The sequence below is a fragment of the Salvelinus namaycush genome, chromosome 38 (genome assembly GCF_016432855.1).
Source record: "Salvelinus namaycush isolate Seneca chromosome 38, SaNama_1.0, whole genome shotgun sequence".
In the NCBI taxonomy this organism is placed as follows: domain Eukaryota; kingdom Metazoa; phylum Chordata; class Actinopteri; order Salmoniformes; family Salmonidae; genus Salvelinus; species Salvelinus namaycush.
In genome coordinates, this window is record NC_052344.1 from 8,233,978 (window position 1) to 8,250,092 (window position 16,115).

A 16,115-nucleotide genomic window follows, 5' to 3' on the forward strand; every position below is an offset into this window, starting at 1 on the left:
TTCCTAGGGGAAACTTTACCCCGGAGCTTGACCAAATATTGGTTAAGGGAGATCCTAGATCTGTACCTATGGGAAACCTGACCTGTATGAGGGAGACGGTGCCGTCGGGGTTGCTGATGGTCTGCACCACGGTCTGTGAGGGCACCAGGTGGGTGATGCTGTGGGTGGCTGTGGTCATGGCCGTGTGCTGTGGCACCTGGTCCTCAAAGGCGTACAGCAGGTCCTCGCGCCCATGCTGCTTGTAGCAGTTCTTCACGATGGTCCGCAGCGCCTGCGTCCACGACACCTAGCAAGGGGCGCCACAGCAAAAGGAGATGTTATACAAGGGGACTGGTAGATTGGGTTTCAAGAGTACAGGAAACAACAAAAAGCAGACAGAATTACGCTACGTTTCACTATAGCTTAACTTAGTGAAACGGAGCTGAATTCAGTCTGGGCTTTAGTTGCAATACATAAGTAATTTGAATAAGTAATTTCCTTGCAATGATATTCTGATGCTATACTTTTTTTGTATATTGTTGTCTTTTATGTAAAAAAGTAACTCACGAAACAAAATGTACATTTGTATTCATTGATACCTATGCTTCATAACTAAACATATTTTAAACAGTAAAGAAGTCATTTCCACATAACTTATTGCTGGATTGTCCCTGGTAGAACTCTGTCCCACCAAGTTATTAGTGTTGGATTGTCCCTGGTAGAACTCTGTCCCACCAAGTTATTAGTGTTGGATTGTCCCTGGTAGAACTCTGTCCCACCAAGTTATTAGTGTTGGATTGTCCCTGGTAGAACTCTGTCCCACCAAGTTATTAGTGTTGGATTGTCCCTGGTAGAACTCTGTCCCACCAAGTTATTAGTGTTGGATTGTCCCTGGTAGAACTCTGTCCCACCAAGTTATTAGTGCTGGATTGTCCCTGGTAGAACTCTATCCCACCAAGTTATTCTTTAACCTCTTCGGGCTAGGGGGCGGTATTTTCACATCCGGATGAAAAGCGTGTCCAAAGTAAACTGCCTGCTACTCAGGCCCAGAAGCTAGGATATGCATATAATTGGTAGATTTTGATAGAAAACACTCTAAAGTTTCGAAAACTGTTAAAATTATGTCTGTGAGTAGAACAGAACTTATTTGGCAGGCGAAACCCAGAGGACAAACCATCCAGGAATTTTTTTTGTTTGTTGAGGTGACAGTGTTTTCAATGAGGTTTCTATGTGGATCTAGATTTCTAAGGCACTTGCTTGCAGTTCCTATCGCTTCCACTGGATGTCAACAGTCTTTAGAAATTGGTTGATGTTTTTCCTTTGAGAAATGAAGAAGTAGGGCCGTTAAAAACGAGGGTCGAGTCTAGTGTACTGTTGTGGTTGGGGCGCACGACCTGAAAGCTCGCTCCACTTTGTTTTTATTCGCTATTGAACGCAGTTTATCCCATCTTAAATTTTATCGATTATTTACGTAAAAAAATACCTAAAGTTGTATTAGGAAAGTTGTTTGAAATGTTTGGATCAAGATTACAGCTAACTTATTTTGTAGTCATGTTGCACGAGTTGGAACCGTTTAAAAAAAATCAAACGCGCCAAATAAATTGACATTTTAGAGATGTAACGACGGAATTAATCGAACAAAAGGACCATTTATGATGTTTATGGGACATATTGGAGTGCCAACAGAAGAAGATCTTCAAAGGTAAGGCATGAATTATATCGTTATTTCTGACTTTTGTGTCACGCCTGGCGGGTTGAATTATGATTGTCATGTGTTTGTTTGATGGGGTGCTGTCCTCAGATAATAGCATGGTTTGCTTTCGCCGTAAAGCCTTTTTGAAATCTGACATGGTGGCTAGATTAACAAGAAGTTAAGCTTTAATTTGGTGTATTGCACTTGTGAATGTATGAAAGTTAAATATTTCTAATAATTTTTTTGAATTTCGTGCTCTGCCATTTCACCGGATGTCGAAACGTTCCGCTAGCGGAACCCCTAGCCGTAAAAGGCTAACCGTCTCCACTCAAAGACCCTTTGACCTCCACAACGTCCTACCTCTCTACCATATTCAACATTGTAATGATATCAGGGAGGCAATCCTCCTACCTCTCTACCATGTTCAACATTGTAATGATACCAGGGAGGCAATTCACAGGGAAAGTGTGTTTTCAACCTCACCCTCTGTTTCTGTTCCTCAGTGCGCACGTCGCTGCGCACGTTGGCCCAGGGGATGTCCTCTGGCCACCAGATGGGCTTGCAGCTCTCCTTGCCCCAGCCAGGCTTGCCCCTGCCCGTCGAATACTTCAGCATCTCTGGGATGAACGCTCGCAGCTGCGCCTGACCAGAGGAAACAAGATACAGGGGGGTGAGTGGTACACACACACACGTGCCCTTGACTAGGGGGAGGAAAGCGGTATTGATTACCTACCTGCAGCTTGCTGAGGTGGACTGGGCCCAGAAAAAGGATTTCTAAAAAGGAGACCACACTGCACTGAGGTCTATCTACAGGCCAGTCTATGACTGAGGCTCCAGTCTGCCTCCCTGACTGATGAACTAACACAATCTTGGCCTAATGGCTCTGAACTTGGGTGGCACTAAATGGAAGAAAACAGACTGAAACCTGGAGGGACCACCTGGACTGCGTTCTTTCGTTTTCCGCTGAAAAACATTTGACAACTTTTCTCTGTTGCCTGCCCAAATGAACAAAACCCTGTTCTGGGCAGAAAACCTGAACCGCCTCAATAGTTGACACTCTAGTCTCCATCAGTTGTACTATAACAAACAACAACATCCAGATATAAACACACCCATTTTGCACTGGCCAGATTAACCACAGAGGGTGAGAATCTCACTGAATCTCCTCTGGTCACTACAGCAGTCTGTTAACTTCTACTTGGTCACAATCCCGGATCCGGGAGCACCCCCATCAGTAAAAAAGCTGACTAGCATAGCCTAGCATAGCGTCACAAGTAAATACTAGCATCTAAATATCATTAAATCACAAGTCCAAGACACCAGATGAAAGATACACATCTTGTGAATCCAGCCATCATTTCTGATTTTTAAAATGTTTTACAGGGAAGACACAATATGTAAATCTATTAGCTAACCATGATAGCAAAAGACACAACTTTTTTTCCCCCACCATTTTTTCCCTGCATAGGTAGCTATCACAATTTCGACCAAATAAAGATATAAAGAGTCACTAACCAAGAAACAACTTCATCAGATGACAGTCTGATAACATATTTATTGTATAGCATATGTTTTGTTAGAAAAATGTGCATATTTCAGGTATAAATCATAGTTTTACATTGCAGCCACCATCACAACTCTCACCAAAGCAACTAGAATAACTACAGAGACCAACGTGAATTATCTAAATACTCATCATAAAACATTTATGAAAAATACACAGCGTACAGCAAATGAAAGACAAAGATCTTGTGAATCCAGCCAATATTTCAGATTTTTTAAGTGTTTTACAGCGAAAACACAATATAGCATTATATTAGCTTACTACAATAGCCAACCACACAACAGCATTGATTCAAGCCAACAATAGCGATAACGAATAAACCAGCAAAAGATATAAATTTTTTCACTAACCTTCTCAAACTTCTTCAGATGACAGTCCTATAACATCATATTACACAATACATATAGAGTTTGTTCGAAAATGTGCATATTTAGCAGCACAAATCGTGGTTATACAATGAGAATAGTAGCCAAGCTGCCAACAATATGTCGGGAGAAATCTTGGGAGAGGCACCTAATCTAATCAGTAACTAATCATAAACTTGAATAAAAAATACAGGTTGGACAGCAAATGAAAGATACATTAGTTCTTAATGCAACCGCTGTGTTAGATTTTTAAAATTAACGTTACTACGACATACAGCGTGCGTTAAAGCGAGACCGCACCGAAATTAATGGCGGAATATGAGTTTTACATTTTTTAACAGAACAACGAATTAACATCATAAATAGTTCTTACTTTTTGATGAGCTCCCATCAGAATCTTGGGCAAGTTGTCCTTTGTCCAAAAGAATCGTTGCTCGGTTGTAGATTGTCGCCTTCAACTTTGGAATTAGCAGTAGACATTAGCCATGTGGCCCAGACGTGCCCAACTCACTAGAACGCAGCACAAAGAAATATCCGAAAATCGCAATATACTGATATAAACTGATATAACTCGGTTTAAAATAACAACATTATGATGTCTTTAACACCTATATCGAATAAAATCAGAGCCGGATATATCTAAGGGCTATAACGGGAGCTTTCTAGAACGCCATCCTGAGGTCTGTCTTGCGTCATGGCGAAAGAAGGAAAGACTGGACCCCACGTTCCCAGTCCATTTATATGGCCTCAGATCTGCCTAGCAACTCCATTCCAATTCTCACTATTTGCTGACATCCAGGGGAAGGCGTATGCAGTGCATCTCAACCAATAGAAGACATGCAAATTAATAAACTGACCTCAGAACAGCCTGACTGATTTCAGATTTCTCACTTGCTGACAGGAAGATTGCTCCAACTCGAGTTCTGTTTTACTCACAGATATAATTCAAACGGTTTTAGAAATTAGAGAGTGTTTTCTATCCAATAGTAATAATAATATGCATATTGTACGAGCAAGAATTGAGTACGAGGCAGTTTAATTTGGGAACGAAATTTTTACAAAGTGCAAACAGCACCCCCTATTGATCTCCTCTGGTCACCGAGCAGTCTGTTAACATGTTATTGAACTGTGGTTAATCTCACTGAATCTCCTCTGGTCACCACAGCAGTCTGTTAACATGTTATTGAACTGTGGTTAATCTCACTGAATCTCCTCTGGTCACTACAGCAGTCTGTTAACATGTTATTGAACTGTGGTTAATCTCACTGAATCTCCTCTGGTCACTACAGCAGTCTGTTAACATGTTATTGAACTGTGGTTAATCTCACTGAATCTCCTCTGGTCACTACAGCAGTCTGTTAATATGTTATTGAACTGTGGTTAATCTCACTGAATCTCCTCTGGTCACTACAGCAGTCTGTTAACATGTTATTGAACTGTGGTTAATCTCACTGAATCTCCTATGGTCACTACAGCAGTCTGTTAACATGTTATTGAACGGTGGTTAATCTCACTGAATCTCCTCTGGTCACTACAGCAGTCTGTTAACATGTTATTGAACTGTGGTTAATCTCACTGAATCTCCTCTGGTCACTACAGCAGTCTGTTAACATGTTATTGAACTGTGGTTAATCTCACTGAATCTCCTCTGGTCACTACAGCAGTCTGTGAACTGTGGTTAATCTCACTGAATCTCCTCTGGTCACCACAGCAGTCTGTTAACATGTTATTGAACTGTGGTTAATCTCACTGAATCTCCTATGGTCACTACAGCAGTCTGTTAATATGTTATTGAACTGTGGTTAATCTCACTGAATCTCCTCTGGTCACTACAGCAGTCTGTTAACATGTTATTGAACTGTGGTTAATCTCACTGAATCTCCTCTGGTCACTACAGCAGTCTGTTAACATGTTATTGAACTGTGGTTAATCTCACTGAATCTCCTCTGGTCACTACAGCAGTCTGTTAATATGTTATTGAACTGTGGTTAATCTCACTGAATCTCCTCTGGTCACTACAGCAGTCTGTTAACATGTTATTGAACTGTGGTTAATCTCACTGAATCTCCTATGGTCACTACAGCAGTCTGTTAACATGTTATTGAACGGTGGTTAATCTCACTGAATCTCCTCTGGTCACTACAGCAGTCTGTTAACATGTTATTGAACTGTGGTTAATCTCACTGAATCTCCTCTGGTCACCACAGCAGTCTGTTAATATGTTATTGAACTGTGGTTAATCTCACTGAATCTCCTCTGGTCACTACAGCAGTCTGTTAACATGTTATTGAAGTAGTAGGTGGCTGATGTTTCATTCATTCTCCCTACTGTTTAAGTGGTTTGCTGTACTCTGTACTGTACTCTGAACATTTAGGATTGACGGCTAACCACAATGAAGCCTGATTGCTTGGACTCATCCAACCTATTGCACAAGAGGCCTCCTCATTTATTTATTCTGATTTGCCCCCTCTTCCTGGGAGACGAAGGGGGTGGAACACACACACCTCCGCGCGCCTTACCAGTCCCCCGCGCGCCTTACCAGTCCCATGTGGCATGTTTAGCCCTGTGTGTGTGTGTGTCTTCCCCAGCTGGGGTGGGTTTAGTCCCCATGTCCTCAGTGTCCCTGGTAATACTGGGGCCGGGGTAGGGATGGGGCCACTGCAGCATCTACCCACATTGACATCACTGAGTAAATTTAGCTAAAAATAGAATCACCACACAGCTATCCAGTTTGCTCTGTGTTCTGAGAGAGTAGACAAAATGGCAGTGCCTTGGCTGGCTCTGGATAGTCTGAAACATGGATGGGTAACCTCTGGTGATAACATAATCATACTATAAAAATGTTTTGAGAAAGCCATTCTGACCCGTCTTCGTCTCCGTCCTGCTGTAGTTGCAGCCAGTGAATTAGCGTTTGGAGAAACCCTCTCAAAAACAACAGAAACACACATTTGTCAGAGTTTATAAAATGGAGTCCGACAAAGACTAGTTTACTAATGTAGCAGGTAGCAACAGCTATAGTAAGCTCCTCAGTGCCTCTGTCTCTCCACCTGTAGCTGGTTTATTGGGGGGGGGATTGGGGGACAGATGGCCTAATTACAGTGACTGTGTGTGGCGTTAACCCCCTCCCTTTGGTCTAATCCGGCAGGCTATCAGCCAATCAGCAGCCAGCCACTCCAAACCCAAAGAGCTGTAATTATGGGCTGGCTCACCCTGGCTGGTCTCTTGACTCACCTACTGCTCCTAGGCTCTCCATACCACCAGCCACCAGGGCCCTGTCGTGAACTCCCCAAACCCAGCCAGATGAGCCTCTCCAGGGATAGTCAGGCTGACTCCCCTCCCCTGGTTGTCACTCAATCCCTATCCATCTTACAACCTCTTATTTGAGCCTGTCTCCTGGCACAACCATGTCTTCCACTCCACTACTATATTTAACCATACATGTATACAGGTTTGTCTCATTGAGATCATCTCTTTTGAAAGAGACACCTATTCAGCAGAGTAGCAATCGACAGACTACATCTCCACAAAGCCCACACTCTCCCGTCACTCTGGCCCCAGCCAGGTGAGTGTCCTGGGATACTGCTTTTACCTGGCTCTCCAGAACCCCCCCCCCCCCGTTGCAAAACCTGGACACATGCAAATCAGCTGGGCTAGACCATCTGGACCCTCTCTAAAATTATCCGACGCCATTGTTGCAACCCCTATTACCAGTCTGTTCAATCTCTTTCGTATCGTCCGAGATCCCTAAAGATTGGAAAGCTGCCGCCGTCATCCCCAAAGGGGGAGACCCCCTAGACCCAAACTGTTAGACCTATATCTATCCTGCCCTGCCTTTCTAAAGTCTTCAAAAGCCAAGTTAACAAACAGATCACTGACCATTTCGAATCCCACCGTACCTTCTCCGCTGTGCAATCTGGTTTCCAAGGTACTAAACGATATCATAACCGCCATCGATAAAAGACAGTACTGTGTAGCCGTCTTCATCGACCTGGCCAAGGCTTTCGACTCTGTCAATCACCACATTCTTATCGGTAGACTCAACAGCCTTGGTTTCTCAAATGACTGCCTTGCCTGGTTCACCAACTACTTCTCAGAGTTCAGTGTGCTAAATCGGAGGGCCTGTTGTCCGGGACCTCTGGCAGTCTCTATGGGGGTACCACAGGGTTCAATTCTCAGGCTTACATCAACGATGTCGCTCTTGCTGCGGGTGATTGCCTGATCCACCTGTACGCAGACGACACCCTTCTGTATACACCTGGCCCTTCTTTGGACACTGTGTTAACAAACCTCCAAACGAGCTTCAATGCCATACAACACTCCTTCCGTGGCCTCCAGCTGCTCTTAAATGCTAGTAAAACTAAATGCATGTTTTTCAACCGTTCACTGCCCGCACCCACCCGCCCGCCTAGCATCACTACTCTGGACGGTTCTGACTTAGAATATGTGGAACTCTACAAATACCTAGGTGTCTGGCTAGACTGTAAACTTTCCTTCCAGACTCAAATTAAACATCGCCAATCCAAAATTAATCAGCTTCCAACTTCGCAACAAAGCCTCCTTCACTCACACCGCCAAACATACCCTCGTAAATCTGACTATCCTACCGATCCTCGACTTCGGCGATGTCATTTACAAAATAGCCTCCAACACTCTACTCAGCAAACTGAATGCAGTCTATCAAAGCCCCATATTCCACCCACCACTTCGACCTATATGCTCTCGTCTGCTGGCCCTCGCTACATATTTGTCGCCAGACCCACTGGCTCCAGGTCATCTATAAGTCTTCGCTAGGTAAAGCCCCGCCTTATCTCAGCTCACTGGTCACCATAACACCCACCCGTAGCACGCGCTCCAGCAGGTATATCTCACTGGTCATCCCAAAGCCAACACCTCCTTTGGCTGACCTTTCTTTCCAGTTCTCTGCTGCAAACGACTGGAACAAATCTCAAATTTTGGAGACTGATATTTCCCTCACTAACTTTAAACATCAGCTGTACATAGCTCATCTGTAAATAGCCCAACCAATCTACCTACCATATCCCCATATTGTTTTAATTTACTTTTCTGCACACCAGTATTTATACTTGCACATCATCTGCACATCAATCACACCAGTGTTAATTTGCTAAATTGTAATTACTTCGCTACTATGGCCTATTTATTGCCTGACCTCCTCACGCCATTTGCACACACTGTATATACTTTCTTTCCCCCCCCTTTTTTCTCTATTGTGTTATTGACTGTATGTTTGTTTATCCCATGTGTAACTCTGTGTTGTTTGTGTCGCACTGCTTTGCTTTATTTTGGCCAGGTCGCAGTTGTAAATGAGAACTTGTTCTCAACTGGCCTACCTGGTTAAATAAAAAAATAAAAACACACCTTCCGTAACCCCATTGCCAACCAGCTTAGGCAGAGTGAAGTAAGGCAACAGATCCTCCTCTCCTCAACTCATAAAAAAAACACAAAAAAAAACAACCGCCGAGATTCTTCCTGGTTCTATCATGCCTGCCCCAGAGGAGACAGGATTGGCCGCTCCTCTCCCTGTGGGCCCTGTGATTGGCTGTTTCTATCCCTGTGGGCTCAGTGATTGGCTGCCTCTGTCCCCTCTCCCTGGGGTAGTGTCTCTGAGGGCGATCCATGGTACCAAGTCTCTGATGATGACGATCCAATGACTGTGTCAGCAGTGAAGTAAACAAGCTGGCGCCACTTGGGATGAAGACTACTCTGTGAGCCATCTCTGGGCTGTGTTCATTAGGGCACAACGAAGCAAAACACTTTGGAATGGAAAAACAAAAATGAGTGCCTCTTACTTTTTGGATAAGTTCAGATAGCACCTCCCTGTTTCAGTCCGCTTCGTGCCTACAGAACAGGACTCTAGTGTGGACCAGGACACAGCATTCACTCTACTTTCTCTTACATACTGACTGGCACCACACCCTGACAGCCAGATGGAGGATATCTGCATCTTAAAACAATACGGGCATATCGGAAAGCCTTGTTTTAGCTCATTATGGATTCCAAATCTGTCTCATGAAGACATTAGACTACTACATCAAATAGGATCTATAGTTCTAACGAGCAACTCATGCTGGATAAACTAGTGGCAACTATCATGAGAACAGGTGACAACCTTGACGAAATTGACCTAAAAGGGACATTTGTCCTTGAAGCATGTCATTTTCTAGCATAACCAACGCATGAAACCATAGTCTGAGCAGTGAGGGATTTATAACCAACTGGCTCCATCTGCTGGCCAGACGAGGGTTCTCATCTCACCCATAAACATGAATAAATATGGCTGTGTGTGTCAGTGTATCATCTCTCTATGGGCTCACCTGTGTCATCTTGTCCACAGAGACGGGGATGCCGTCAATGGTGAGGGGGGGCAGCTCAGAGGTTAGTTCCCCCCCGGGGGGTGCGTGCTCGGCCAGGGCATTCTCCAGGTCCTCCAGGATCATGCCCTTATACTTCCTCACCTGCAGGGAGAAGGAGGGGTAGGAAAAACATGGGTTAGTGGACGACCCAGAGTAGGGGGCAAAGATCAAGTTATCCCTAACCTTGTAAAAGCAGTCTGAGAACCAAACATTGTGACATAGTGAGGTACTCTGCAGTCTAGGGCTGGGCGATATGGCCAAAACCTCATATCCTGACATAGGTCAATTCATATCCTGATAACGATACATATCACATTTTCTGACAATTCAATTAATAAATAGTTGATATAAAATGACCACACGTAAAGGCCTATTTCTTATTACATTTTGAATTAAACTCAACAAATAAAAAGGTACCTACTTATATTTGATTATTTTAATTTAGAACCTTTGTGCAAATTTAACAAAATATAAAATATTAATGTATAAAATCTAAAAAAAAAGGTAAATAGAAGACACTTCAACTATAGTTGCAAACAAAATAAATATAGGCCGTCATTGAAAATAAGAATTTGTTCTTAACTGACTTGCCCAGTTAAATAGGCAAAAAATATCAATTTGCTTTTGGTACCTTGGGTCAAATGTTAGCACCAACTCACGAAATCCCTGTTTCTCGACCGTGTAAATTGGGGTCATGTCTTTGCAGATGTAAGTTGTAACGGCAGCTGTTACCTCCTTCCATCTTCCTGATTATTTGCCATATGGTGGTGCCATGGGCAAAGGCCTCTTGCAACGTCTGAGTCAGGGGTTTGTTTGAGCACCCGACTGTACTTTTTTGGGTCTCATCCGTAGACTCTCCGTACTGTTTCACATGATTCTTGCGTAGGTGGTAAGAGAGGTTAGTGGTGTTTGAGCCTGTTGTCGGGACCGGCCTGCAGCATATTTTGCAGAGGACGGTTTTCTGGTCCATGTCAGACTACATACCCAAACCACGTCCATCTGACAGAAGTAGCCCCTCTTTTAGGTACGAGCTCTGTGTCACGTTCACGCTCCTCCATGTTTGTTTGTGTTGCAAATTTCCTTCCACAAAGCGTAGTCCAATTGATAAAAATATTGCCGTACAGAGTGTGATTTGGGGACAACGAAATAAACGATAAGAGCATAATATGAAACGATAGACGTTTTTTCTATCGTCACACGATATAGATGGTCATATCGCCCAGCCCTACTGCAGGGCATAGAGTCAGTATGCATTGAGACTACTGTTGGTAGGATGTTGACACTGCGACTTGAATGGCCAATGCAATGGATGTTCTGGATAACAGATGACTTTAGGCACAAATCTCAAATCAGAAGACAACCCCTTAAATTGTAACCTTAACCACTAGGAGGAAAAACGTGTAGGTGTAACTATCTGTCGACACGGAAATTTTCAAGATGCATCCTTCTTTTCCTTGAAGTAAGGAAAGGAAAAGCCCTCGTCGAGTGAAGACGATGTTTCAGTCTACTGCTTTCACCAATCACAGATCAGCGTTTACTTCAACCAATGAAGGACAGAAGAGCGGATGCACTGAGAAAAGTTGAACTGGGCCATTGATTTAACCCCAATGTAAGGCAGGAACAGTGAACAAACACTCCTTATATGAAACGAACTCCTTTTTCTTCTGTGTTACAGATTCAGCCAAACATTATGAGGCGGCAACACATCCTCCGTCTGTGTGGGTGACGTGTGGCAGACATGTTTGCACTCACCACATTCTCCAGCGGCGCAGCACCAAACACCTTGAACAAAGCGTTGGGTTTGGAGGGAGAGATGCACAGAACGATGGCCTGTTGGCCAACTCTGGTGGTGTACTCATCCAGGGTGGCTCGCAGTTTCCTACAGACACAAAAACACCACGAAAATCACTCAAACGTGCTCTTTCTAGTCACGGGGACTATAAAAACAAATAGCTGTGATAAATGACTGTCATTATAAATAAAACTAAATAAAGTAGGATACCAATAGGATATTGTTCAGAATGACAAGAGAAAGAGGCAGGAAAACAGTGCCCTAGGTGAGTTCTGGAAGATTTTGGGGTCATAGACAGTTCTGGGACGCTCACCTCAGAAGGCGTGTCTGTTGTCTCTTGCGGATGGACGGGTTGGACTCGAAGATGTGGGGCCTCTTGCGTTTCTTGCCCGTTGCTACGGCAGCAGCTGCAGCCATGCCTACTGGGCCTGTGAATAGAAACAAGACAGTTGAAATGGAGCAGTTAGCATTAGTGGTCTGACAGCACCATCTGCTGGCCAGTTATGTACATTACACCATGCATATGAAAGATTATCTATGGATAGGAAAGACAACCACTCTTTTAGGTGAGTGGATCAGTTCAAAGACTTGTCAATGTCATGTCTGAAATAAGTAGTTGGGGAAAAGATTCAGAAGAGTGTAGAACCCTCAAACTCAACTTTGGACCTGGAATCAAGGTCCACTGCATTTTCTTTCACTGTTCCCCTCTAATCAGGGACTGATTTAGACCTGGGATACCAGGTGTGTCCTCAATTAATGATCAGGTAGAAGAGAAAACCAGCAGGCTCCGGACCTCATCGGGTCAGAGTTGAGTACCCCTGGTGTATATAGACATGTTATGTACAGAGCTGGTTATGATTGCCTACTCTACATGACAGGCAACCATGTCTTTCTATTAAACACAGCATTCTGTCATTTTCCTAATGCGTGACCCTGATACAAGGGCCCCATGACCTGGCTTTGGCAGAGCAGATCCTGAATACAGTAACCTCTTCAAGACAGAGACCAAAGCGCTCATTTCACTCTGCTACTATGAATAATAGACTGTCCATCATGCCAAAGACCCCTCCTCTCATTGGCCAGGGCTCACCTGCGGCTGCCAGGTGCGCGGTCATCTCGTCATTGCCGGCCGAGTGAAGGATGTCTGAGTCATCATAGACGTCGTCGTCAGGGGATGAGGGCGAGTCCTCGTCGGCGCTCAGCATGCTGTGATCTGTGTACGTGGCCACATGTACCTGCTGCACGGCGTGCTCCTCGATGGTGGTCATGTGCTCGGTCTGGTGAACGTTGTGGTCCTCCATGGCGTGGTGCTAGCCTCAAACACTAACTGAAGAGAATAGAAAATAACTTATTCCATTTGCATGGAATAATTCATTTTTTTGCTGTCTCAGTATGTAACAACCTGACACCACACACAACAGGCTGGGACCACACAATACAACAGGCTGGGACCACACAACACAACAGGCTGGGACCACACAACACAACAGGCTGGGACCACACAACACAACAGGCTGGGACCACACAACACAACAGGCTGGGACCACACAACACAACAGGCTGGGACCACACAACACAACAGGCTGGGACTACACAACACAACAGGCTGGGACCACACAACACAACAGGCTGGGACCACACAACACAACAGGCTGGGACCACACAACACAACAGGCTGGGACCACACAACACAACAGGCTGGGACCACACAACACAACAGGCTGGGACCACACAACACAACAGGCTGGGACCACACAACACACCAGGCTGGGACCACACAACACACCAGGCTGGGACCACACAACACACCAGGCTGGGACCACACAACACACCAGGCTGGGACCACACAACACAACAGGCTGGGACCACACACAACACAACAGGCTGGGACCACACACAACACAACAGGCTGGGACCACACACAACACAACAGGCTGGGACCACACAACACAACAGGCTGGGACCACACAACACAACACAACAGGCTGGGACCACACACAACACAACACAACAGGCTGGGACCACACAACACAACAGGCTGGGACCACACAACACAACAGTGGTCCCGTGTCCCGTGTGGCTCAGTTGGTAGAGCATGGCGCTTGCAACGCCAGGGTTGTGGGTTCATTCCCCACGGGGGGACCAGGATGAATATGTATGAACTTTCCAATTTTTGTAAGTCGCTCTGGATAAGAGCGTCTGCTAAATGACTTAAATGTAAATGTAAACAGGCTGGGACCACACAACACAACAGGCTGGGACAACACAACACAACAGGCTGGGACCACACAACACAACAGGCTGGGACCACACAACACAACACAACAGGCTGGGACCACACAACACAACAGGCTGGGACCACACAACACAACAGGCTGGGACCACACAACACAACAGGCTGGGACCACACACAACAGGCTGGGACCACACAACACAACAGGCTGGGACCACACAACACAACAGGCTGGGACAGCCATAGTGAAGCGCTCCTGCCTCCTGGAGCAGAGTTGGTGTTTATGTGCTTTATGGCAATAATTAGCACATGGGATATTGATGCAAGCAACCCGGCACGTGCACCTGTCATTCAGGGGTGTGTGTAGGCCCCCGCCCACTTCTACTGTGATAACATACTTCTGGGATAGTAACAGGGCTCAATTAAATAAAGCTTGTTGTGTCTAGGGGCTATATATGAAAATGTGTACTAGCTAAATGTGTGATACATGACATAGCTAATGATAATGCATATGGATCTTCCAGTAGTAATATTGTCAGTGTAGATACATTGATGCAGTGCTTCTGTACTTATGTTCAATAAATGTAAATAGCATGTATAATGGCTGAGGTTGACTATATTCCAAATATGTTCATTCAAGAGGCATGTATTACTTTACTACTCAAAAGGCTAATTGAGTATTGCACTGGGTGACCAATTAATGATATTTCAGAATAGATTTGGGGGTGGGGGGGGAGACAGGAAATGCAAAAATTGAAAGGCTTGCATGATGCATCTTTATAAACTGTTATATAGCCCTACTGTGAATTATTTGAGGGGAGAGAGAGGTTGCACATAGACAGCAAGATAGACAGGGGCAGGAATGGGCTGGCTAGCCAACCAGTTAGTCTTGACAAATTATCAATTGACATCGAGATTGTCTAGCTAACAGTAACTCAAAATTAGGTTGCACTGATAAGCATTCTCTGTCTGCTATTAAATACTCGCGAAAGATGAGACGTATGCGAGCTATATTGATAACAGACCATAGCTACTAGCTAGCTAACGCTACCCAACCTGCCATTCAATGGCGGTGTAGACCACAACAAGCTAGTTGGTTAGTGGCTAAGTTAAATGTGTTTCGCTAACACTGTTTAACAGCGTTTCTGATCAAATGTTATGGTTATTTTACTAGCCATATAGTTAGCTAGGTTACTGTTAGTTAGCTCCGATGATGCTTTTAGATATGACAAGAACCTAAATAAACCTCTCGTTAACGTTAGCAAGCAAGTCAACCATGAAAACGCAGTTGGCTAGCAAATGTCCAAGACACATTTCGCTAGAGAATTAGCTGGCCAAGCAGCTGTATTTAGCGACATACTGGACAATTGTGTAAAAACTATAACAATTATTGGAATCAGAATCCAAAATATTGCATGCAAACCAAGCTTCGCATGCGATTACATGTGCTGTGCACTGTTAAGCTAAAATAACGCGACTACTGTAGTACCGAACCCGCCATCTCGAGCTACAACTGTAACACAATACATTACAGGCCTAGCGGCCTACATCAACACCAACGCTATTGCTGCATTATCTCGACTTATTCTCAGTGTGCGCAGAGTGTATTGTCGTCAAAAACGCCAAATATTCGTTTTTTTCGTTTTCTCATCGGTATCTAAAACAATCTGCATCTTTTCGCCCCTATGCTGCCGGGTTTGTTGGTGCGGCTGCGCCGGGGCTGAAATAGCTGGAGATTGCGCGGTAGGGCACTAACCTCAGAGCGGCTGCGCTACTTCGGGCCTGCGCCGTACGATGGGCCTGGGAATCCGAGCTCTAATGGAGGACAAAGAACAGCCAGCCCGAAAACACACGGAAGCTGAAGCTCGGCGGTCCCACTGATCTACAAGAAGACCGGGCTAACCACGCCCCTTTTCAGTTAAAGATCACCGCACGGCAAAAGTAGATTTTTCTTATTTGATAAAAAGTTAAACATATGGCAAATATTGTTCAGTATTCATTCAATATAATCCATATAGCTATGTTTATTTTGTCCGCAAAAAAATTATACAGTATCGCCAACCCCCCCCCCCCCCCTGAAATAAGTAGTTGTTTTTATAAACATCGCTAGCAAAA

General features: G+C 44.5%; 1 protein-coding gene across 7 annotated transcripts in view; it reads right to left on the bottom strand.

Moving 5' to 3' along the window:
- The window catches only part of LOC120032055 (nuclear respiratory factor 1), a 31,348-nt gene extending 15,502 nt beyond the window's left edge, over positions 1-15,846 (bottom strand). For 6 of the 7 annotated variants that reach the window (XM_038977996.1, XM_038977995.1, XM_038977994.1 and 3 more), the window contains exons 1-6: positions 12,858-13,238; positions 12,081-12,195; positions 11,728-11,854; positions 9,937-10,077; positions 2,156-2,314; positions 83-286 (exon numbers count right to left, since the gene is read on the bottom strand). In XM_038977996.1, the coding sequence (XP_038833924.1) occupies positions 83-286; positions 2,156-2,314; positions 9,937-10,077; positions 11,728-11,854; positions 12,081-12,195; positions 12,858-13,068 (957 nt within the window). In that variant the 5' untranslated portion in view covers positions 13,069-13,238. Of the gene's footprint in view, positions 1-82; positions 287-2,155; positions 2,315-9,936; positions 10,078-11,727; positions 11,855-12,080; positions 12,196-12,857; positions 13,239-15,756 lie in introns of those variants that run through there. The other variant, XM_038977990.1, reaches the window with a different exon arrangement.
- Between the last annotated feature and the right edge of the window lie 269 nt (positions 15,847-16,115).